Source organism: Castor canadensis, chromosome 4 (assembly GCF_047511655.1).
Source record: "Castor canadensis chromosome 4, mCasCan1.hap1v2, whole genome shotgun sequence".
Taxonomy (NCBI): Eukaryota; Metazoa; Chordata; class Mammalia; order Rodentia; family Castoridae; genus Castor; species Castor canadensis.
This window is the reverse complement of record NC_133389.1, coordinates 178,281,475-178,303,484: the sequence shown is the minus strand read 5'-3', so window position 1 is coordinate 178,303,484 and position 22,010 is coordinate 178,281,475. Positions and strand designations below refer to the sequence as shown.

The 22,010-nt window shown below is 55.7% G+C and overlaps 3 protein-coding genes across 6 annotated transcripts; all 3 read right to left on the bottom strand.

The window, feature by feature from the left end:
• Positions 1–65: 65 nt before the first annotated feature.
• Chrng (cholinergic receptor nicotinic gamma subunit) lies at positions 66–5,559 on the bottom strand. 2 transcript variants are annotated; one of them, XM_020172800.2, is made up of 12 exons: positions 5,459–5,559; positions 5,158–5,297; positions 4,890–4,934; positions 4,607–4,716; positions 4,036–4,191; positions 3,108–3,205; positions 2,496–2,696; positions 2,220–2,334; positions 1,847–1,961; positions 999–1,215; positions 678–811; positions 66–386 (listed from the first exon to the last, which is right to left on the bottom strand). In XM_020172800.2, exons 1-12 carry the CDS (start codon positions 5,511–5,513, stop codon positions 213–215), a joined length of 1,560 nt encoding a protein of 519 aa, XP_020028389.2. In that variant the 5' UTR covers positions 5,514–5,559; the 3' UTR covers positions 66–212. The 2 variants fall into 2 exon arrangements, with proteins under 2 accessions (XP_020028389.2, XP_020028390.2); XM_020172801.2 differs by lacking the exon at positions 4,036–4,191.
• Positions 5,560–9,030: 3,471 nt separating this feature from the next.
• Positions 9,031–16,320, bottom strand: Chrnd (cholinergic receptor nicotinic delta subunit). Its single transcript, XM_020172802.2, has 12 exons — positions 16,220–16,320; positions 15,804–15,949; positions 15,364–15,408; positions 14,810–14,919; positions 14,520–14,675; positions 14,217–14,326; positions 13,128–13,328; positions 11,799–11,910; positions 11,604–11,718; positions 11,112–11,316; positions 10,909–11,027; positions 9,031–10,230 (listed from the first exon to the last, which is right to left on the bottom strand). Exons 1-12 carry the CDS (start codon positions 16,269–16,271, stop codon positions 10,048–10,050), a joined length of 1,554 nt encoding a protein of 517 aa, XP_020028391.1. The 5' UTR covers positions 16,272–16,320; the 3' UTR covers positions 9,031–10,047.
• Positions 16,321–16,354: 34 nt separating this feature from the next.
• Positions 16,355–21,721, bottom strand: Prss56 (serine protease 56). Of its 3 annotated transcripts, none has more exons than XM_074072004.1 (13): positions 21,616–21,721; positions 20,880–20,990; positions 20,446–20,502; positions 20,152–20,341; positions 19,694–19,793; positions 19,446–19,605; positions 19,077–19,219; positions 18,749–18,911; positions 18,395–18,571; positions 18,155–18,310; positions 17,974–18,036; positions 17,534–17,640; positions 16,355–17,201 (listed from the first exon to the last, which is right to left on the bottom strand). In XM_074072004.1, exons 1-13 carry the CDS (start codon positions 21,719–21,721, stop codon positions 17,004–17,006), a joined length of 1,731 nt encoding a protein of 576 aa, XP_073928105.1. In that variant the 3' UTR covers positions 16,355–17,003. The 3 variants fall into 3 exon arrangements, with proteins under 3 accessions (XP_073928105.1, XP_020028399.2, XP_020028400.2); XM_020172810.2 differs by having other exon boundaries at positions 18,752–18,911; XM_020172811.2 differs by having other exon boundaries at positions 20,446–20,499; positions 20,883–20,990.
• Positions 21,722–22,010: the final 289 nt, after the last annotated feature.

Genomic DNA, 22,010 nt, shown 5'->3' with positions numbered 1-22,010 from the left:
TGAATGCTGATCCCAATACTGTATCCTGACCACCATCCAATCCCCAGCCATTCCAGGACTCCAGCTCCATCTCTTTATTTTCCCCAGTTCTTCTCAGGACCATTTGGATACTTCCTGAAGAGCACACTCATAACCTCAGCAACAGAGCACAGTGGAGAAGACAGCGTGACTCACAAATACAACTGCCCTGGGCCCAGCAGTGATTGGTTGGCTCAGTCTGGAGAGGGCAGATAGGGGCGGGGGTCTCCAGGGAATGGCAGGGCAGGCACCTGGTGGTAGTGGGCCGTGAGGAAGATGCCAGCAGTGCCACAGATAAAGAGTGAGAGCATGGCCAGGAAGCAGACACGATCCAGCGCACGGCCCACCAAGAACCACTCCTCGTTCCCCTGAGGGTGGGAGAAGCAGGGTGTGGGATGACCAGTGGGACATCCAGCTGGCCCAGCTCCCTTTTCCATCCTCAGGCTTCCGGCAAACCTCTACTCTCCATTTCCTTGGGCCTGTGTCAACTTTTGTCTAAGTCCATCATATCTTTTCCATGGTCCCTGTCCCTGAGGTACCCCCCCCTCCTCCCTGCTCCTAGCACTGCTTTTCCTTTCTCACTGCTCTGCTCTGGACACACCACTCTGCCCACATCTCATGCCCAGATACTCCACCCACTCTACCCTGCCCCAGCCTACACTGTCAAAGTGACTCTGCTGGTGTCTGGCGCGGGCCATGAGGTTGCAGGCATCCACACAGGCCTGAATGGCTGGGGCAGCCTGCTTCAGATTGCCACAGAACTCCTGGCTCTGTGCCATCTCTGGGCCTTTTTCTGATGGAAGAGAGGGTAAGATTTGGAAGTAAAAGGGAGGGGAACAGGCAGAGAAGGTGGCCTCTCCTTTGAGACCCCAGTCCCTCTCTTCCCAATTTAGACATTTGTCCAGAACTCATTGGCTGTGCCTGCCTACCCATCTTGAGTCTGCAGCAGTAATGTCCCCAGGGGCAACTCTGGGCCTCACCTAGCTTCTCCAGTGCTGCCCTCACCAGCCCATCACGCCGCCTCTGCCGGAAGAGAAGTTCACTGCGGGGCAGGCAGAGGCCTCCCTCCTCCCCAGTTGGGATGGACCACCCTGAGGAGAAACCGTTCTGGAGCCGGGGTTGGGTGTCCTGCACAGCTGCTGGGGCCAGCGGGCGGATGTGCATCCGAAGCAGCTGAGGCAGGAGCCACAGGAACACCTGAAGAGGGCGTACTCTGGTTGGCTGAGTTGCAGAGCAGAAGCTGGAAGTGGGCCTGGGGCCAGTGCATTCGTGGCAGCAACTGAGCCCTGGTACAGTTTGGCTGTTCTGCCCTAGACACAGAGTCTGGGGCCCCAAACTTTTGTGCACATCTGAGTCACCAAGGCACTTGTTACAAACACACAGATATCTGTCCCCTCCCTGCCTCTATTCCAGTCTAGCATGCCTGGAGTGGGCTTGGGAATCTTCATTTGCAACAAGGGCCCCATCTGTCTGCTGCAGGTGGGCTGCAGATCACAGACTGGAATCAGACTTCCTGGAATTCAGACTTCTTCACTTTCTGGCTGCATAAACTTGGACAAGTTACTTTGTCTGTGCCTCAGTTTCCTCATCTAAATGGAGATGATACTAACACTCACTTAATAGGGATTATATGAAGATTAAGTTAATTATGTATTCTCCCTGACACCTGGTGAGCACTGGATTATTATTCATCCACTGTGGCACATGCCTGAATATACATGCAGGAGGCTGATGAATTTTGCAGTTAGGGAATAGGAACAGGGGTGAAGGGGGAAGCACATGTGAGTGGGCTGCACAAGATGCCCAAGTGGGCAGGGAGGCACCTTGCCTTTCGGACCCCTTGGGCCATGGAGTGAGTGTGGGGGGACCGTAAGGACACGTTGAGCACGACCACAGCATTCACGACAATGAGGATGGTCACTACCATGAGGAAGGTCAGGTACCTGTCAAGATCAGGGTGAGCAGAAGGCTGGGTGGCCCTTAGGCATCCCAGGCCCAGATGCTACCCACCCTTAGTGGCTACTCCCCTCAAGTTCCCTCATGGAGAGTGGGGGTCAAGGCATGACTGAGACTGCAAGGGAGGGGAGGGCTAGAGATGTAGCTCATGGCAGAGTGCTTGCTACCAAGGTCCTGGGTTTGATACCTACCAGTACTAGGTATCAAACCCAGGAGGAGGTGAAAAGGGTGAGGACCAGCCTTACTTGCTGATGAGCGGCACTGCCTGGGAGGTCTCGGGCACCTTCTTGGCCACAAGGAAGAGGAAGACGGTCTGGGCCAGGAGAACGTTGATAGCCACTGTGCACTTCTGGCCGCCCGCTGCCCATGACCAAAAGCCCTTAGAGCAGGTCTCTCCTCCCTCTGCCCACCCTCAAAGGAACCCCTTCACCTTACAAGAAGCCCACTGCCCTGGTCCTGGATCATGGTGCCACTCTGTGCCCCAAGCAGGACCTGCCCTGGCCTCCCATGAGCCCAGGTACCCTTGGCAGGAAGAAAGTAGATGAGGATGGCGACAGAGGAGATGAGCACGCAGGGAGCGATGATGTTGATGACATAGAAGAGGGGCTTGCGCTGGATGAGCAGGTAGAACACCACCTTCTGGTGGCCCGCCTCCTCCGCTGGTGCTACCGGATCCAGCAACATCTTGGCTGGCCGGTGCCGGATGGCCCATTCCCCGTTCTCTGTGGGTGGGCACAGGGGGTGTGATCTGGGCAGACCTGCAGCTGGAAGGAGGCTACAGGGGCAGCACGTGCCTTAGGAAGCCCCAGAGATATAAGTGGAATGGGAGATTGGCTATTAATCTCCTAGAAGTCAGAACTTCATTGGATCATTCTTTGAGACAGGGTCTCCATATGCAGCCCAGACTAGCCTTGAACTCAGGATCCTCCCGCCTCAGCCTCCAGAGTGCTGGGATTGCAGGTATGCACCAGAATGCCCAGTTCTTCGTTTTTTTTTTTTTAATTCTATAGTTTGCTGTAGTTTTTATGTTGAGTTACATTGAGAGGGGTATGGCCTTAGTCTGGCCTTACCCCCACAGCCACATTCAGCAGGGGTCCTGTGAGGCTGCCCAGGAGTCCTTGGATAGGGGTTACCTGTGAAGGCCTCAGGGTCAATGAAAATCCACTCAATGGTTTGCCCATCTTCCTGACTCAGCTGCAGGTTAATCTCACTGGTACTGTAAGTCTGGGACCTGGGGGCACAGAGGGAAAGAGGATAAACTGGAGTAAGGGGGCCTCCTCTCCCAGCCGTAAGGTCAGACAGTCAACTGAGGACTGTTGGAGGCATTTGGCTTCAGTAAATGCAGCGCTGCACTTCTGAATTCTCCTGAAAGCCTGGTGGGGAGGGCAGGGGAGACATAGGCTCTTTGAGGACCAGGATGTGTGTCAGTTATTGGACTGGGAGGCTGCAACTCAATACCGTCAACTGGTCAACAAACGCAGGGCTGCTCTGTGTTTGTCCCTCTTACTACTACCAAGAACCATAATGTAGAAAATACATGCCCACCATGAGATGACCTCTCAGTCTGATTATTGAGGGACCTTCCGCCAACTGTCTTTGCAAAAAAACTACTCCTCTAAAATATAGGAAAACTTCCTCCAGGCCCTCGCCTCGCTTATGGATGAGGGAACACACCAGGTGTGCCTTGGGCCACAAACAAGCTTTAGCTCTAGTTCTGGTCAGGCTCCTTTCTCCCAGGACATCCTGCTTGCCTGGTGGTTCTTCTGTGTGCAGGCATGTCTGTGTGTTCTCACCCCCCACCCACACAAACATTAGTTTCTCCCCTCAGGGTACATGCAGGGAAACTGAGGCAGTGAAGGAGGATGAGTGAGAGGACAGGACTTAGCAGAAGGGCCTTGGGCACCTTCAGGAGCCTCTACCTGAGCCTGGGAGAGATGAAGCCAGGATCATGGCCTTGAGGTGACCCAGAATGCTTGTCCCCTCCTCTACCCAGGCCCCACTTAGAGCAGCTCCCTGGATCTACACACATCCCTCCCTTTCCCATGCCATCAGTGGCCTCACTGGAAGACGAGGGAGCAGTTCTGCCAGTCAAAGGGGAAGTAGGTGACGGAGATGGCACAGGAAGAGCGAAAGATGGCAGGTGGCAGCCAGTAGATGCAGCCATCAGGGGACACGAGCACGTTGCAGTAGAGAGCCACTTCGAAGACACCATCCACACTGTGTGCACAGGCCAGGCCATGGGGCCATGGGCACAGATCCCAGGAGCCCCAGCAGAGACCCCATAACCCCATAGCAGCCCTCTGCCCCATGTGGGTGGGGGCTTGGGGACACCAACCCTCAGCCTGCCACCCCCGACAGACCCACCTGTAAGTCCTACTGTCCCCAGCAGCCTCCCTGCCATCCCCACCCGGGCAGGCTTCCCCAGTCCCACCTCCTAGTCCTGCTTCTGTTCCTCTATGACCGTTAGTAGTAACAATAACAAAAATGGCAATAGCCTCTAACACTGTTAAGCTCTTGCAAAATGCTGGCCCTGAGTGAAACACCCTCCATGCCTGGCTGGCGTGGTAACTCCTGCCAGCAACTAGAGAACCAGGCCCCTTGTCCCCCAGCCCTGCCCACATGCTCATCTCACTTGTTCTCCAGCACGATATCTGGCCGCCACACCATGGTGGACGGCACCCTCAGCACCCACAGGCCTTCGTAGTCTTGTGGATCCCAACGTAGTCGATAGTCACACCACTGCTGTGGGGGGGAGGGGCACTTACCAGGCCTCTGCCCTGAACTGCACAGTGGCCTGAATGGACGTCAAGCCAGGAGTCCTGAAGAGGCAGGGAGGCCCTGGCAGCTCTCAGGAGACCAGGGCCACAGACCATGGGCCCTGATAGGCAAAGGAGAGTGGCAGAGTGCCCTCTTACCATCTCTATCCAGACGTTAGTGGTGAGGGCCTCCTCTCGTTCGTTCTGGAGGTGCAGAAGAAAGGACTAAGCCCTATGTCTTCCTCTGCCCCAGGTACTAGTCCCCACTGGCCATTTATGGGACCAGGAGACCCCAGCCTCAAGCAGTGCCCCACATCGTGGAAGGTTTCTTATCCCATGCCTCCTCCTGTGGGGCCCTTTTCCGTCCTGGGTGCTGAGTGTGGGTCTTCCTCTTCTCAGCAGGCCCCTTCTCCCTCCTGTTGCTCACCAGGGAGATGAGGTTGGTGAGGGTCAGCTTCAGACTGACGTTGACCACGTCCGAGTCTCGTTCTGCTGGTCGCAGGTGGGGGTCGTAGCTACTCATCAGATCTGCAAGCAGGCGCTCTTCCTGGTTTTGGCCCTGGGCCCCTGCAGGGGACAGTAGAGCCTTGCCATGGAGGAGCAGGGAGAAACAGAGGAGCAAGTGCAGACTCAGAATGCCAGGACTAGGGCAAACCCAATAGCCCTCCAGGACCTCTGTCCCCTGAGACCCCTCTGCTCCCTCCATCCCCAATTCCCCTGTGTCACACCCAGGTAGACAGCCAGCAGCAGCAGGAGAAGCAGTGGCCTCTGGCCCCCATACATGATGCCTCAGCTCTTTCCAGTGACAGGGGTGGGATGGCAGCTCCCCAGATCCAAGGCAGAGAGAGATGGGCTACGGTGTCATGTGACAGCCTCCACTCCCACCCCAGCCAGCCTGGCCCAGCCTCACCAGCTGTCTGACCACAGCATCATCAGCTGTCCCAGAATATGCACAATGCTGGGCTCAGATTACCTGCACCAGTCAGGGGGAGAGGGGCCCTGTTGTGTTCCCAAAAAAAACGCCCACCCTTTTTATCCTCATGCTCCAACTTAGCTGCCCCTGCCCCAGGCCTATTTCTTTCCAACTGGGGGACTCAGCATACAGTCAGAGACAGATAGGTGTGGGAGAGAAGGTGGGTGCTGAGGAGACTATGGCAGGGACCAATTTGGCCCCCTCATCCTGTTCACTCTGGAGGTGTGGAGCTGTTGGGCAAGCATAGGGGCTCCTCGGCAGAGGGGACTGCAGTTTATTAAATCATCCAGCAATGACGGAGGCCCCAGAATGTGGCAGGCATATCACTAGGCTGGGGACACCCAGGGATGTGTGCCCAAGCTGCTTGTGGAAACCCATGATCCACAAGGACAGGCAGATAAAAGTTGAGTCTGTGTCCCCCCCACCCCATAGCCCAGAGTCAGATAAGGGGGATCCAGAGGGGAAGGAGGGACTAGAGAATGAGCCCCCTCTACTTTGTGATTTGTGGCCAGCCAAGGGTGGAACTGAGAATGACCTGGGAGCAAGGCCTCACTGCTAGATGTGGACACACTCAGGCCACCTGCCTTGTGACTATTCTAAGCAGACAGGTCAATGTGTCTCATACATGAGCAAGAATAAAAACTCAGGAACTCATAAGTGCTACCACACTGCATCTTGGGGGACAGGACAGTGGAGGCTGCTGAGTGCCAGAAGAAAGCACCCCCTGTACCCAGTAGGCAGTGTCTATGGGATTTCAGTAGGAACTCAGGCTCAAAATCTAGCCCCCTGCAGGGCCTCAGGTCCCTCCTGTGCTGCCAGGACTCTGTAAGGGGAGGTTGGGGGATGGTGATGGCAGCACCTGTCTTCCCCAGTCATTTCTGGTGTCAACTCCTCTTCCACTGAGTTACCTTGTGAATGGCTTGTGTGCCAATTCTTGAGGTCAGGCCTGCTGTGGGCCCCACTGTTTCCTCCCACATCTTTGCTCTCACTAAGCTCTATCTGTGAGACTTCCTTTCCTGGAGTTTCCAAAGCCAGCAGCTCCTCCCCACCTCCAAGGCTCCTTGCCTCCCCACGTTGCTCCCCTGGTGCCCCCAGACTCAATTCCCTCACCAAAATGGCAGAGCAGTATCCCCACCTCTTTACTTGCCTCTAAGCCCACAAGCTATAGACCTCGTCGTCAGGAAGCAGTGAGATCAATGGGGCCTGGCCGCACCTCAGCCTGGCGCAGGGGGCTGAGCTGATGCTGTCACAGCTCTCACTGACCCTTTCCTTCCCCACAAGTGTCTGGGAGGGAAAAGGGAGAGCATGAAGATTGCTTTCCCCTCTGGCATGAATCGTGCCTTCTCCCTTCTGTGAAGATTCAACTCCTGTTTCCTCCCTCTCTGCTCTGGGCTATGAAGTCTGCTTGGTATTCTCAGCAGGGTGAGTCACCTGTGAGGGGTGGAGGTTCCTGGCTGAGGCAAGAGTAGAAGGATAGGACTCACTAAGAGAAAATCATCTTAGGACATCACTCATGGGGAAGCAACTACTTCTCCTTTGCTACCTCCTATAATAGAAGCTAGGAAAGCTAAACAGAGCCACCACTTGGTATCCACAGGGAATTGGGTTTCAGGACACCCACAGTTATCAAAATCCACCAATGCTCCTGAATCTAAAATGTAACACTTGCATGTAATCTACATAATCCTATACAACCCAGACCATCCCTTGATGACTTATAATACCTACTGCAGTACAAGTGCGATGCAAATAATTGTGCTGGATTGTTTAGGGAATAATGACCAAAAAAAAGTCTGCACATGTTCAGAACAGACAGAGTGTTTTCTCCCAGATATTTTCAATCTGTGGCTGACTGAACTCACAGATGTGGAGGCCTGACTGTATTTATTTTCCAGGCTCCCTTACAGATAGAGGTAGCCATGTGACATTTTGATCAATGGGATGCTAGGGGCCTTCATCCCATGGGAGAGCTTTGCTTCCTGATAAAACAGGTCAGAAATGACTTGCCCCTTTCCTGCCAGAACATAGATACATACAGCTGTGGCAGCCAGCTCACACCCTGAAGCAACAAGCATGAGGAACAAAGCCAGTGTGCTGTGGAGGTGGGGCCCGGCAGGGACAGACAAGAGCCTATGTCCCTGAAAGCAATGTTAGACAGCTGAGCCAGTTTGGCCACTGCTGCCTCTTGTGTCTTACTGTGTGAGAAAGGGGAAGCCTTGTTAAAGGGTGGCTATGACATTGGGTTGTCTGTTCTTGAAGCCCAGCATATTCTTAACTGATTTGCCTCCCAGTGAGAGTGTGGGTGGCCCTGCTGGCCGGAAGAATAGGGGGACACCTTTTGGTCTTCTGGTAAGCTGCCCTGTGAGTGCAACTTCCTGGCAGAAAGAAGATAGAATCCCATGACAGTACCCCATTGTGCAAATGATGGAAATTGCTTTGACCCCAAGAGCCTGCTCAGAGGCACCCTTGGTTGGATGTGGCATTTGGGGATCATTTTCTCTGGAAGATCCACAGGCACCTGAGTTGGACTAAGATCCACTACCAACAGCCACCCATGTGACGGAGAGAAAAGCAACGAACCTGGTAGAGGGTCCCAGGTGCCCCCACCCCTGTCTCTGTATGAATTGCTGGATTCCAGGGACGTCCTGGATTTCCTGAGCTGCTGCTGCTGCTGTGTGAAACCAAACTGATTTTCCTGTTCTGAGGGGAAAATTGAAGATTTGGACAATTCATCCTGGAAAGAAAAGTCACTAGGATCAACTTTGGTTTTAAATGGGTTTTCTTTTTCCTATTACACCTAAAAATTAAAAATCCACCTGCTGTCTATCAGAGCTAATGAGGTCACTACTTCTTTCTGAAGGAAATGGCTTGAGCTGTGAAGACTTAAGTGTACAACAAGGAGGTGAGTAAGTGGGTCACTGTACCCTGTTCCCATCCTCTCTCCATCACCATGCCAGGGTTGGAAGGAGGAAGCCTGTGCACAAGCTCTTCCTGGGGACCCCAGAGACCCATCTTCCATAAACCAGGCCCACAAATGAGGAGTGTGCTAAGTAACCACCTCTTACATTTACAGGGCACAGGTCAGTCCCTTTACATCTATTGAGATGATCAAGTGGTTTTTGTCTTTGCTTCTGTTAATGTGGTTTATTACATTTATTGATTTTCGTATGTTGAACCACCCCTGCATCCCTCAGCCCCTTTACCACCACTCACACATTCAATGTTCACTGGATGAATACCCTGTGAGCAGGACGATTATCTGCACACTGTGCAGATGAGAAAACAGAAGCCAAGAGACACACTGCTGGTGAAACAAATCGCCCAAACTCTGGGGCCTGAAACAACCATTTATTATCTCACATAATTCCCGAGAGCCCAGAACCCATTAGCAGCTGAACTGGGTGGTCTGGGCTTTGGGACTTTCCGGGGCTTTGACCTTGTCTGGAGGGGGCAGGAAGATCCATGTTCAAGTTCACCTGCATGGCCATTGGCAGAAAGCCTCAGTTCCTTGCCATGTGGCTTCAGTATCCCAGCTGGCTTCCCAAAGTGAGAGTGATTGACGATTGATGTGACAGCAAGACAGGAGACTCTGTGTCCTGGAACCTAATCTTAAAAGTGATATACCCTCACTTCTGCTTCATTCTGCTGGTCACACAGACCAACTGGGGACAGTGTGGCAAGGACTACACCAGGGTGTGAATGCAGGAAGAGGGGACTGCTGGATCATCTTGGAGGTGGGTCACCTACAGACCCATGTCTCCCAGCTCCTTTGACCTCAGTCTTTGGCCCTTGGGATAGGACCCGAGGGATAGGACTGAGTACGGGCTCCTTTGGGGGTTGGGTTGCCAGATTAGCAAATAAAAATATAGGATGCCCAGTTAAGTGTGAATTTTAGATATACATAAACAATCATTTAGTGTAAGTATGTCCCAAATATCTCCATGCAACCCTACTCTGGGGTGGAGGAGGAGGTACTAGGGTAGAGGCGAGGTGAGGAGTGAAGATCCAGAAAGCTTAGATTCCTGCCTGCTCTACCCCACCTGGGGGGAGGGGAAGGCAGAAAGGAGACTCCACTTGTGCTATCCCTCACAAATCTCTCCGCAGGAGACCAGCTGGAACAGTGTCCTTGTCTGAGCAAGCCCCTCCCCAGATCCTCTGCCTCTCCCCAAATCCTCTGACACCCCCCCACCAGCTAAGCCCATCTTGGGCTTCTTTGCAAAGGACTCACTTCTGCCTTGGTTTTGGCCCCAGCCTTGTAGGAGCAGCTGGGCACAAACTAAGGGTCAGGAGCTGGTCTTCCTCTCTCAGTCCTGTTATTAGCCTGGCTGTCTCCACCGGCCTACCCTAGATGAAGCGCCTGTCCTGCTCTTTGTAGGAGAAGGGGTCTCCAGGGAAAGGCTGAGGTGGGGGCTGGTTGTAGACACCCTGCAAGAAGATCCAGGCCGTGCCCACCACCATGACAGGCGTCACCACAAACAGGCAGAGGCGGTCCACTGTTCGAGCCACCTGGTTCCAGCTGTCCTTCTCCTGGAAGTTGGGGGACCATGGGGTGAGGGTGTTCCTCAGACTGCAGCCCCCCTACACCAAGCCAGGGTCAGCAGTGTGTCTGTGGGGCTACCTCAAGTTGTCAGCGGACAGGATGAGTGGGGAGAAACTGGCATTGTACCCAGCAAGGAGCCCAGGCCCCGGTGGTCACAGGTAGGGCTGGCCATTGTGCTTATTGAAGAGGAGAGATCAGAGCCATGAATACCTGCCCTGCTTTGCTGCAGGGTTCTAGGGTGTTGAGGATAGGGGGCGCTTCTCTCTCAGTCCTCTGAGATACTCAGAGCTGCTGACAGCCTTGTGTGATGTGGAAAAGGTGTCCCTTTCTCAAGGGAGAATTGTAAAAAGTGGTATAAGAGTGGACAACCAAATACAGCTACCTTTTCAATGTCTGGCTTTGTCTGGAGCATCTGCCTTACACTTGGGCAGAAATAACTGGTAGCAAATAGAAAGAGGAGACCCAAAGGGATGCGTGGACTGTGGCCTGGCAGGGTGTGTGCCTGGCCCAGGGTGCAGTATGGGTGTCCATGCGGAAATACTCCTTCCCAGGAATCTGCAACCATCTTGAACTCCCTATCTATGTTGACATGTGTTTGTGAGGAGAGACACTTTGTCAGTGTACTACCTATGTATCTGTGTACAGACAATCCTGTGACTGCTCACCTCATTGTAATTATTTTGGTCCCTCATGTGGTTAACGATAAAGTTTGCTCCATCCACAGCCGGCTTCAGCTCACTGAAGAGTTCCTGCTGGGCCTGTTCAGAGCTTGCTGGGGGCCGGCCTATGGACAAAGGCCAGAGAAGGTGATATGTGTCCCGGTCACCTCCCCCAGATGGGCCAAGCCCTAAGGCTACCCAGGACCCACGTGCGGTGGCGAGGCGCGGGGCCAGCCCATGCCGCTCTGACTGCTTCTCGAACATAAGATCACTGCGGGACTTAAGTGAGAAGTACTCCTCTGCCTTGGAGATGTAGCCCAGGGAGCTGCTCCTCCGAATCAAAGCCTCTGGGCCAGGGCCTCCCTCTGCTGGACGGGACATGTGCAGGAGCTCGGGCAGAGTCTCTAGGAAGAGCTTTGGCAGCCAAGGAGACACCAAGAAGGCCATGTTACAAATGTGGAAAAACCTTTACACAGTCAAATGCATATAATCCACTCCTGGCTGCCATATACTGCTCCCCAGTCTGACCCTCTCATCGATTTCCCTGATCCCCTACTGATACACACTTAGGTTACTTCCCTCAGCGGCTGGTGCTTCTGCACAGCTGAGGGGTGTCCCCCACTGGGCACACTCAACACCCTGACCCCCCTCTCTTGGCAGGGCCTCCCAGTTTGCCGCTTTTGGCTATTGGCAGAGCTCACCTTCTTGACCCCCTCGGACAGCACGTGTGTGCTGGGTGTTCGGAAGTGGATGTTGAGCACGATGACACAGATCACCACGACCATGGTGACCAGCACCATGCCAAAGAGCAGGAACCTGTGGGTATATGCTAAGCCTGGGCCCCCAGGACTGAAGGGTGTGCAGGGCAGGGCTGGGCATGGGTGAGCTGCACTCACTTGCCAATGAGTGGAATGGCCATGGATGTGGCAGGCAGGCGCTTGGAGATGAGCAGCAGGAAGACTGACTGGGCCAGGAGCACTGAGATAGCCATGGACGTCTTCTCACCACCTGGGGAGTCAGACCTAGCTGGAAACCCAAACCTGGAGACCACAGGAGCCCCCTAAGGTAGCTCTAGCCGCCATTGTTCACAATGCCATGGCGTCCTGGTAAATATCATAGGCTATGATGTTGGAGGTGCCTGGGTTCAAATTCCAGCTCTGTTACTAGCTGAATGACCTCGACAAGCAGCCTAACTTCTCTGTGCCTGGTTTCTCAACTGTTTAATGTGAGATTGTGTGTGTTAAACAGACTTCACTCTGCCTGGCGCTGGATAAGTGCTCAATAAAACTAGCTGTTAGCATTTACCCACCCCCATGGCCACGCCACCATCCTTCTGAAGTACAGATCTGCACTGGTGGAGTGATGGCTCAAGTGGAAGAGTGCCTGCCTAGCAAGCATGGGGCCCTGAGTTCAAACTCCAGTACTGCCAAAAAAAAAAAAAAAAAGAAAGAAACAAAGTACAGGTCTACATATGGACTCCTGCTCAGAAAGATCCAGGGCCTACTCTTAGGAGCATGATAGCACCCCAACATGCAGCCCTTCCTGCATACACCCTAACCCAGTGCAGCCTGCTCTTCCCGCCTGCACACAAGGGTCCCATCTGCTCTGCCCTGGCCCTATCATGATCACTGCTTACTTAACCTGTGCTATCTGGTAAAGCCCCACCCATGCTCCAGGTGGGCCTCAAGCACTGCCTCCTCCTCCAAGACCCTCTCCACCTCCACTGCTGGTAGAATCCCCACCCCCACCCTTCTAGTCCTGTGGTTTCCATGCTGTCTGCCATGGCAGGGGCCAGGTGGCCTTTGTCCAGGGTATTCATTGTGCCCCATTCATAATAAATATCCAGATTGGGTTCTGTGTCCCCCAGCTTCCTAGGGACTCATTATCCACTAGCTGGGGTCAGCAGCTGATGGCCTACTGGGTGCCAGGCTTACCATTCCACTGCAGTTAAGCATGACCAGCCCATTCTCTGCTCTGATAGCAGGACCATCCAGACATTCTCCCTAGGGTTCCTAGGATGCACCTTCTGAAAGGCAGCAGTAGCATCCAGGGAAGGACCCTGCTCTGTCTTCTGGGGATGCCAAAAGGCCTGCCCCAAGCAGGAAGTTTCAGGAGATGTCATCCCTATTTAGCCCCCAGGGGAAGCAAGGGGCAGGGTTAGAGCGCCTGTGCCCAGGTGGCGAGGCTCCTGGGGAGCTGGGAGCGGGACAGGGCATGAGGCTCACTGTCAGCCGGCAGGTAGAAGACCAGGTTGACCATGAAGGAGATGAGCACGCAGGGCACCAGGATGTTGATGATGTAGAAGAGTGGCTTGCGACGGATGATGAGGTAGAAGGTGACATCCTGGTGGCTGGTACTGTCTACTGGGGCACTGGGGTCCATGTTGACCCTGGCTGGCCGGTGCACTATCTCCCACTCCCCGTTCTCTGAGGATGGCACATGGACAGCTTAGAATCAAACTAGGCACAAAGATTCCAGGAGGTTAAAGGGCCTCAGGACAGGATGAAGGCCCGGGGTGTGACATGGCCATGTCTGTCTGCAAGAGGCCCAGCCAGGAGGTGAAGCATGCAGGGAGTGTCAGGCTTTGTTGTGGATGTCTGTCTCTGGGGGTTGGCTGGCAAGTTCGGTCTGTGAGGGGGAAGTTTTCCTCTGTAGCTGATTTTTTTTTTTCTCCTTGGAAAAAATAGAAGCTGAGGCCATACAGGGTTCAAATAAGGAGTGTGTTTTGGCTCAAAAGATACCCTGAGCCAAAAATAGATCACACACAGATTAAAGAGAAAGTTAAAACCAAGAAAATACCCTCAGTCTTTGAGCCTGTCTTCCTAAGTGAAAAACTGAAGTTCAGTTGACATGACTTGGTGTTATCTCTTCTGTCTGGGTCTCAGGGAGAATGAACCCATGAGAGTTATGCTCCCCCCATGACATCTCGTCTTGAAACCAGCCAGATGATGGGGGGAGTCTCTTCTGTTGAACAGGAATAGGCAGTGAACCCCATAGATCTGAGGGTGGTCACAGATAGGGCTGAGGATAACATATATCCATCAATGACACAGTCCATACCCTTGGGTTCTCTAGGCACAGGAAAAGCCAACCAGACCTCCTGTGTCAGCCACAATTTACCCTTGGACCCCTGGAACCCCAGAAGCAGCTCTGCCTTTGGGGTCTTTTCTCTATGGATGGGATGCATCTATCAAATGTGTAGGTGTCCTAGCTGTGTGTGCTCAAGGAGTCAGTGTGACTGCATATCCATTGCTGTGTGTGTGTCTGAGGGACCTTGCCCCCACATTCCCACCCTTCGAGGCTACTCCAAGCACCTGTGAAGCCTTCAGGGTCAATGATAATCCATTCTACAGGGTAGGCTTGTTCATTTTCAACCTCTTGCTTCAGGCTCAGGGTGATCTCTTTGGCCGTGTACTTGAGTGAACTGGGGAGGAGAGTAGGGAGAGGGTGACATTCAGCTCCTGGCTGGGGCTACAAAGAGGGAAAGGCTAGTAAAGGAGGGCCATGGTGGGGAAGGAGCTCTGATCATGCCGGCAGCCTCTGTTTGAGGGCTCTTCATCTACTCCATCAGCCTCTGGCAAGTGCTGGGACAGAGGGGACTTGAGAAATGGGCGCACCTGAACTTGAGAGAGCAGTTCTGCCAGTCGAAGGGGAAGTATGTAACAGAGATGGGGCAGGAGGAGCGGAAGATGGTGGGTGGCAGCCAGTACACGTAGCCTGAGTCATAGACGAGCACATTGCAGGAGTAGGAAATCTGGAAGGAGCCATCATTGCTGTGGAACAGGACAAGGATCACTGGGAGCACTGGCCAGCACTGGTGGGACTGGGGAGGCAGGGAAGGAAGGGCAGGCTGGAACTTGTGGCTGGAGTGGGTGATGGAAGGAGGTCAGGAAGGGCTCCACTCAACTTGTTCTCCAGTACAATCTCTGGGAGCCACACCATGTCAGGAGGCAGGCGCAGAACACTGATGTTCCCAAATTCACTGGCATTCCACTGTAGCCGGCTGTCGGTCCAGCCCTGGAAACCCAAAAGGCGTGTCAGAGGTGGGTTCTGCTGCTGTCCACCCTCCCACACTGCCTTCACTTCCCTAGGGGAAGACTAAACAGGGCCTGGGAGCTGTAACAAAGAGGCTTGGGGGAGACAGTTAAGAGTGGGGTCTCAGGTCTGTCATGGACAACTGTGTGAGACACACATTGTACAACTAAGGCAGTGCTATTTCCAGTGTGGGCAGAAGATTTGTCTGTATTATGATTTTGTGAGTGTACTAACACTGCTACAAGAGTGATTTCTAATAAAAATCAGGATAGAGTAACAATTTCCCACAGAGCAACCCTAACCCTCATGAAAGTGCATCAGAACCAGCAGGGGAGTAGGTGGAGAGCAGGGCAGCTGGGACTTAGGAGACAGGCCTTCCTGGACGACAGTATCCAAGCAGGGACCTCAGTGAGGCGTTCTCCTTACGTGCTCCATCCACACGTTGGTGGTGAGGGTCTCCTCAACTTCTTTCTGTAATCAGACAGGAGGGATGTCCCTCCAAGGCCCGCATAATTCTTTCACCCTTACACATTCACAGGCTCCTAATGATGCCAGTGCCAGGGGAGCCATGGCCGTTGGGCTCCAGCACTGGCAGCTGGGGTAGGTGGGCAGACTAAGGAGCAGAGTGCAGATAGCTGCTGAGATGCATGGTGGGTGAGGTATGTTGTGGGTGTGGTGTGAGGGACACACCCAGAGCTGATGCTGGACTTGAGGGGCACCAGCCTTGGGTGGCTGGAGGCCTGAGGGCTGGCTTCACCGAGAATAGAGTGGGGAGCACATCCCTGGAAGGGACCTACCACACAGGCTGCGCTGGAGAAGCCATCCCTGCCCTCCCTCCTCAGCCCAGCCCAGGAAGGATCTCTCACCAGGGAGATGAGGTTGGAGAGGGTAAGGGCCAGCGAGACATCCACACTGTCCTCCTTGCGGGCCACTGGCCGGAGCTCCTTGTTGTAGGCCTTCTCCTTGAACAGGTGCCGTATCAGCCTCTCCTCCTCATTCAGGCCCCAGCTGCCTGGGGAGGTTGGGGATGGGAACGGGGCACTGGGCATTAGACCCAGCAAGGAAGCTGTCCCAAGACCCTCCTGGGCCAGACCTGGGACTGGACTGAGCAAGGGAAGTCAACCACTCCCTGAGAGTGGGACCCTGAAGACCAGACATGGCAAAGGAGGAGTGAGGAATTGGGCCTCATCCCAGGAAGGGGCCATGCAGTCGAGGGGTGGAGGGGGAGGGTCCAGATGGGCACAAGAGAGGCCTCCAGGGAGGGAGTGATGTCCACCCTTACCACACACAACCAGGGTGGCCAGCAGCCCCAGTGTCAGCACGGGCCTCTCCATCCTGCCCCTCTGACCAGGTCTTCTGTCTGCCCCTCCTGTCTGCAGGGCTGTGGAATGAGGGTGGGTGGGAGAAGGGACAGGTGCAGGGTGGGGTTGAGGGGCAAAGGGAAGAAGCAGCCGGAAATGCAATCTGATATCTTAAGGCAGGTGATGAGGGGGTGGGGACTGGCTAGCCTGGGCAGGAGCCCAAGGACAGGAGGCAGAGATCCCAGGCTGGGATCCCAGGCTAGTGGAGTGAGTGGGGGCTGGTGGAGACAAGGAGGGCAGTGCTGGTCAGGCATGAATAAGGGTGGTGACAGGCATCACCTGCTGTCACTTAGAAGTCAGAGGATATGCTCAGAGGGGGCCTAGCAACTTTCACCCAGCTGCTTTATGACCTCTGCCAACTGCTTCTGGAGACTGGTCCCTGCCTCTACCACCCCCCTGCCAATCTAATCTCCACTCACTGGTTCCCTTCCCAAGAAAGCTTCAGATTGTCTCCGTGTATTATAAATAACATTTATTAAAGCAGCTGTGATTCACTGATCACATACCTGGGAAGGACCCCCATCCCACCCACACATACCCAGACAACTGGGGCAGTGAGGGGTTGTCAAATGCTCCTGAATCCCCTTAGCCCCTGGGGGCAGTAGGTCCTCACTGTGGCTGCCTGGCTGGGAGAGCCTGAAGGGTGAGTGGGTGATGTTCCTTCCTCCCCAGCCCAGGGCTCTGCCTCACACCCATCTAGAGTTCCTATGGCTCTTCCTCTGCCAGGACAGCCAACCGGAAAGCCTGCAGGGCCTGCACCAGCAGTCGGGGGAGGCTGTGAGCCAGTGTGGTGGGCTCCAGGCCCACCAGGCAGCTGAAGACCACATTCCGGCCTCCCAAGCTTGCCTGTACCCAGGCTCTGAAGAGTCCAGTCAGTGTCTTAGAGCCCAGATCTGCCAGCACCTGTAGAAAGAGGGGTTCATGAACCCAGAAACTCACTTCTGAATGGAAATTCTGGACCACCCTCCTGGAAATTCTCACTTAGATCCATGACCACCTTCCTTCCTTCCACAACCCTGCTAATTCCTGCTCACTTGGATACCCCCATGAGCCCTTCCACTCATATCTCTCCACCTCCCCCTTCACATCCACCCAGTGATACACAGCAGCCCTCTCCACTCAATTCCCTTGAACCTTCTCCCCCATCCATCAGGGCTGGACCCTGTGCGCCTTGTCTGCACCCCACTCCTAACTGGTCAGCCTTCCCAAGGAGTCTAAGAAGCCTGGGGACATACCTCCTGAAAGTTCATAGCCAGGTGCTCTGTGGGGACTTGCAGGATCCAGGCATGGGTCCCCTGAAGGGTAGCCAACCTCTGTCGCAGGTGCTCCAGCCCAGGGCATCCTGCAGGAAAGGGAGAGGACCTGGAATAACAGAGAACTAACAGCGGCCAGGAGCTAGGGGTGGACCTCCCAGGGCAGATATCTTCTGCATGCTACAGGTGGGAAGTGATCACACAAGGCAGAGGGCCTCTGTTTAACGCTGACGAGGGCTCAAAGCCACAAGTCCTCCTAAAGAGCCAGTCATCTGCTCTCCGGGAAGGACAGAGGCCCTGCCCTGATGCCGGTAGGGAACTGCTTAGCAGCATAGAAGAACCCTGGACCCAGAAGCTTCTCCAGGCCTAAGTCAGCCCCCTTAGCTGCTCTCTTCCAGAAGGTCGCCAGGGGGCGTGATTACCCTTCGTCTCCCCGCGATGCTCTGGTCTCGGCTTCTGGAACCGCGTTTCTGCAGCCCGCGATCCTGGGGAGACCTTGGGTTAGGGACACCCCTGGGCAGCAGGAGAACGCGGCTCCGAGGCATAGGGGTGGAGCGCGGGGCCTGGGCCTGGGCCTGGGCCGGGCCGGAGGGTGCGGGATACCTGAATACAGCCTCTGCTCCCGGGCGGGGTGCACCGGAGGCTCCTGGAGTGACGCACTCAGGGCGGGGGCCAGGCGCCGTAGCCCCGGACGGGAGCCAAGTACTTCCTGGGCGCCCCGCAGCAGACCCAGAAGCGTGTGAGCAAGCGAGCGCAGCTCTACGGGTGGGACAGGGGTGTGAACGGCCGTCAGAGGTGGGCCAGGCTCCCCGTCCTTCCCCTGCGGGAGCTAACCGGACTGACCGCACCGTCGCCGGCGCTGTAGGCACTGCTGGTGCGCCAGGCGCGCACAGTCGCCCTCGGACCCAGGACACAGGCGGGCGTAGAAGGCGCAGAGCCCGGTGGCGTCCACTGGCGGCTCCTCGGACGGGTCCCAGGACAGAAGTTCCCTGCAGCTTGGCTCGCGAGTGGAGGGGGCCGCTGCGGGCGGGGCAGCGACCAGCTCACTGCTTGGGACCCCATACCCTCTCCCTGGATGGGAAAGGTTTTCTCAACGCTGAAAGGAGCTAGGGACCGGCGCACCGGGGTGGAATCGGCTTCTTCTAGGGCTGTCTGCGGGACACGCTAGGAAGGGGGCCATTAGAAAGGGGCGCTCACCGCTCATTTGCTCCTTGAGCCAGTCTTTGAACACGGCCACGCGGGTGTAGACCCCGGGCTTCCCTGGCTCCCCGCAGCCATCCCCCCAAGAGGTGACTCCGAAGAGGACCTCCCTGGGGCGGGAGCCAGCCTCGGAACAGGTTAGGGGGCCTCCAGAGTCACCCTGCGAGGGGCAGAGGAGAAAGAGAGAGAGAGAAGAATTCATCTTTATTCCCGCCTTACACGTGGTTAGGTAGGACAGCTCTGAGCTCTTCTATGGACTCGTACCCAGTTGTCCTGCCAAGGAGAGCAGCCCAATCAGAGCCCTGTGATCAGTCTCGGCTCATACCTGGCATGAGTCGATGCCTCCGGCCAGGTAACCAGCGCAGAGCATGGTGCTGGGGCGCAGCCCGGGCCCCAGGGCCCTTTGGCAGGTGTCCGCACTGAGCAGGGGAACGCGGGCCTCCCTCACCGCCTCAGCCTCAGGTCCGTCTATAGGGAAGAGTGGAAAGGATCAGGTCTGGAGGGCAGGAACCCCGCTTTAAGGGCCCCCTCCCAGTACTTTCCCTGATTCCTGCCTCCTAGTAAGATCGATCGGGTAGCCTTTTGCTGTGTTCCTTACACTCCAGCCTCCCCAAACTCCATCTCCTCAGCCCCACCCCACCCCCATTTTTTCCTCACACACCTGAGGCTCACCCAGACCCTGACACGACTCTACCTTCAAAGAGTGCCCCCCAGCCCGCGATGGCGCAGGGGGTGCCAGCGGGGGGCTCCCGGGGCCCCTGGGGCAGGCACACAGGGCGAGCCGGACTCGCTGCGCTCACAGGCGTCCACAGCTGTACCAGGGCGAGGTCATTGTGGAAGGTCTTCGGGTCAAACTGGGTTGGGTGTGGGAGCACAAAGTCAAGGAGACACTGGGTTGGGGTGCTGTTCCCAGATCAGAGAGCCCGGGGCCTGGCCTCTCACCTTGGGGTGGGGCAAAATGCGGTTCACCGGCACCTCCTCCCCTGGCTCCCCCTGGGGCCCTTCGGCCAGCATCACAGTCCACAGAAGCTCATTCGAAGCGCTGCAGAGGGAGCAGTGGGTGATAACGCAGGAGGGACAGACTGGGGCGCAGCGAGGCCCCCTGGAGTCCCTTCCCCTCAGTACGGCCGCACTACCCAGCAAGCCTGCAAGCGGAGTCGCTCGAGGCCTACAGAGAGAGGGGCGCGCCTGGGAGTGGGCATATGCGCGGCGCCATGTGCCCTTCCGCACTGGGCTCTGCACCCTGGCCTCGCCCGCACCGGCGCTTTGATGCTTGCGATCCGAAGCGGGCCTCCGCCAGGGGGAAGCAGAGACCAGCTCTCTCGAGCGTCGCCAGGCAGGTGCTGGACTTGGCTTTGACAACCCCCGGGTCAGGCAGGTACCTGGGGGGTCAAACATACCCCACAAAGCAGTGTGCAGCGGTGAGCACCCAGGACGCCGCCACCAGGACGCCGCCGCACAGAGTCTGCCCGCCGATTTGCAACCTCACTAGCCAGGGCCAGGCCCCTGGAGGAGCCGCGCTGCCCCCTACTATACGGCCATGTGCCCGGGTCATGTTGGCAGCACCTAGGCGCCTCTCACCACATGGCCCTAGAATGACAGAAGCAGCGTCATGAGGGACAAGTTGTAGCTGTCCTCACATCGAGGCCCACCCTGCTCTCAGACCTGCCCCCTTGAGCTTTTTTTAGCCTCACCTGGCTCAGGGAGGTCCTGGAGGAAGGGGGCTTGAGGTTTGGGACGTCGGGGTCCTGCTGAGAAAGAGCCCTTTGATCCTCACTGCTATCTTTTTGCTGGTCCGCCGTCCTAGGCTGGATCTGAGAACCCTCTTTCCCCAGCCACTTCCCTTGTATCTCACCACCTTAGCACATAGATTCTGTTTCAGCAACCGTTCACACATGAGTCCAGACTGTTCCCACCTCCCTGCCTTTGCTCATGCAGTGCCCCAACCCTGGCATGGGTCTCCACCTGGAGAAACCTTCATAAGCAGTGTCTTGGTTGCAATCCCACCCAGTCTCTGCCCCCAAAATGGGTGTGAGATCTAAAGGGAAAGGGTGAGGTGGTCAGGAGAATGAGTCCCTGGTTATGAGTGCGAGTTCACTGGGGCAAGGAAGGGGTGCACTGTTGGCACAACCTCGGCATTCGTGCAGCCTGTGCTGGATCTCCATTGCCACGCGCTTTACTGCCCAGTGGGCACTCCGCTGGGCAGCCTGCAACGCCTGCGTCCCCTGGGTCGACAGAACTGCTGGGACATGGGACACAAAATCATGCTTGGTTGGGGAGGGGGCTTCAGTCTAGTCCGCCTACCCCAGCCCCAAGCCCTGCCTTGGGGGAAGGTGCTGTGATCCCAGAGCACCAGGGAGTAGGGGATCAGAAGACAGAGCGCTCCAGGGCCCAAGACCCAACCTTCAGAGCAAATGGTCCCAGATTTTGAGCTGAAGATAGCTCACTAATTCAACTGAACTGGGTTGAGATCTCTGAAAAGTGTCTTTCCTTAAAAACATGGGAGGAAAAATACTGCCCCAAATATAGACATCCCAGAACTTGGGCCTGTTGACACAACACAACCACGGTTGAGGTGTCCACCTTTGGGTCCAGATCTCCAAGGCATGCTGCCTGGGCTCTTTCCTCCCTGCTAAGTCTGGAGCCTTCTCTAAGAGCCCCATGGCAATGTTGCAGATTCTGCTTCCCATGCCAGTCTGCCTGCCCCTCCTCTCCTTCCTACACTCAGTTCCTGGCCTCATGTCCCAGCAGGTGGGCAGAAGGGCCCAAAGGTCCTTATGATTGGGGTGCTATGCTTATCTTCCTCAGCAAGTTCCTTTGTGCCCCTCCCACCTCAGGTGCTTCCTCAGGCCAACCCGGCTCACCTTGCAGGGTGCTGGGGGGCAGACGCATGTACAGTGGGTGCCCATTGGCAGTCCAGAGGTCTGGGAGGGGAAGTAGCAGCAGCAGCAGCAGCACAGCCAGCAGCATGGTGACCGGGAGCTGGGACAGGAGACCCTGTCTTCTTTCCTGCTGGGGCCCACTCTCACCGCACTTATACTTTGGTGTCTGCCTCCCACTGCCTTTCTGTCCCTGGACACAGAATTTTTGTTGTTCTTTCATCAAAATTACCCACGTCCCATGGTCTACACCTCACCTGGCCCTCACCTCCTAGGAGCCCTCAGGGGAACAGGGTTGCGGGGGCTATATAGAGAACAGAAGGGGGGGTACCCTGGAGGGCAGCCAGGACTGGCGGAGGGAATGAGGTAGTGGGTTTGAC

Coding starts and splice junctions, on each gene's coding strand:
- Chrng (XM_020172800.2), bottom strand. CDS start 5,513: ATGTATGGGGGCCAGAGGCCACTGCTTCTCCTGCTGCTGCTGGCTGTC. Junction 2,697..3,107: donor TGACCCTGAGGCCTTCACAG/GTAACCCCTATC, acceptor GCCCACCCACAG/AGAACGGGGAATGGGCCATC. Junction 387..677: donor AGCAGAGTCACTTTGACAGT/GTAGGCTGGGGC, acceptor TCCCACCCTCAG/GGGAACGAGGAGTGGTTCTT.
- Chrnd (XM_020172802.2), bottom strand. CDS start 16,271: ATGGAGAGGCCCGTGCTGACACTGGGGCTGCTGGCCACCCTGGTTGTG. Junction 11,028..11,111: donor CCCGCGCCTCGCCACCGCAC/GTGGGTCCTGGG, acceptor CTTTGTCCATAG/GCCGGCCCCCAGCAAGCTCT. Junction 10,231..10,908: donor ACCAAAATAATTACAATGAG/GTGAGCAGTCAC, acceptor CCCAACTTCCAG/GAGAAGGACAGCTGGAACCA.
- Prss56 (XM_074072004.1), bottom strand. CDS start 21,721: ATGCTGCTGGCTGTGCTGCTGCTGCTGCTGCTACTTCCCCTCCCAGAC. Junction 18,037..18,154: donor GGAGCAGAGGCTGTATTCAG/GTATCCCGCACC, acceptor AGGTCTCCCCAG/GATCGCGGGCTGCAGAAACG. Junction 17,202..17,533: donor TGGCTATGAACTTTCAGGAG/GTATGTCCCCAG, acceptor CTCTTTCTACAG/GTGCTGGCAGATCTGGGCTC.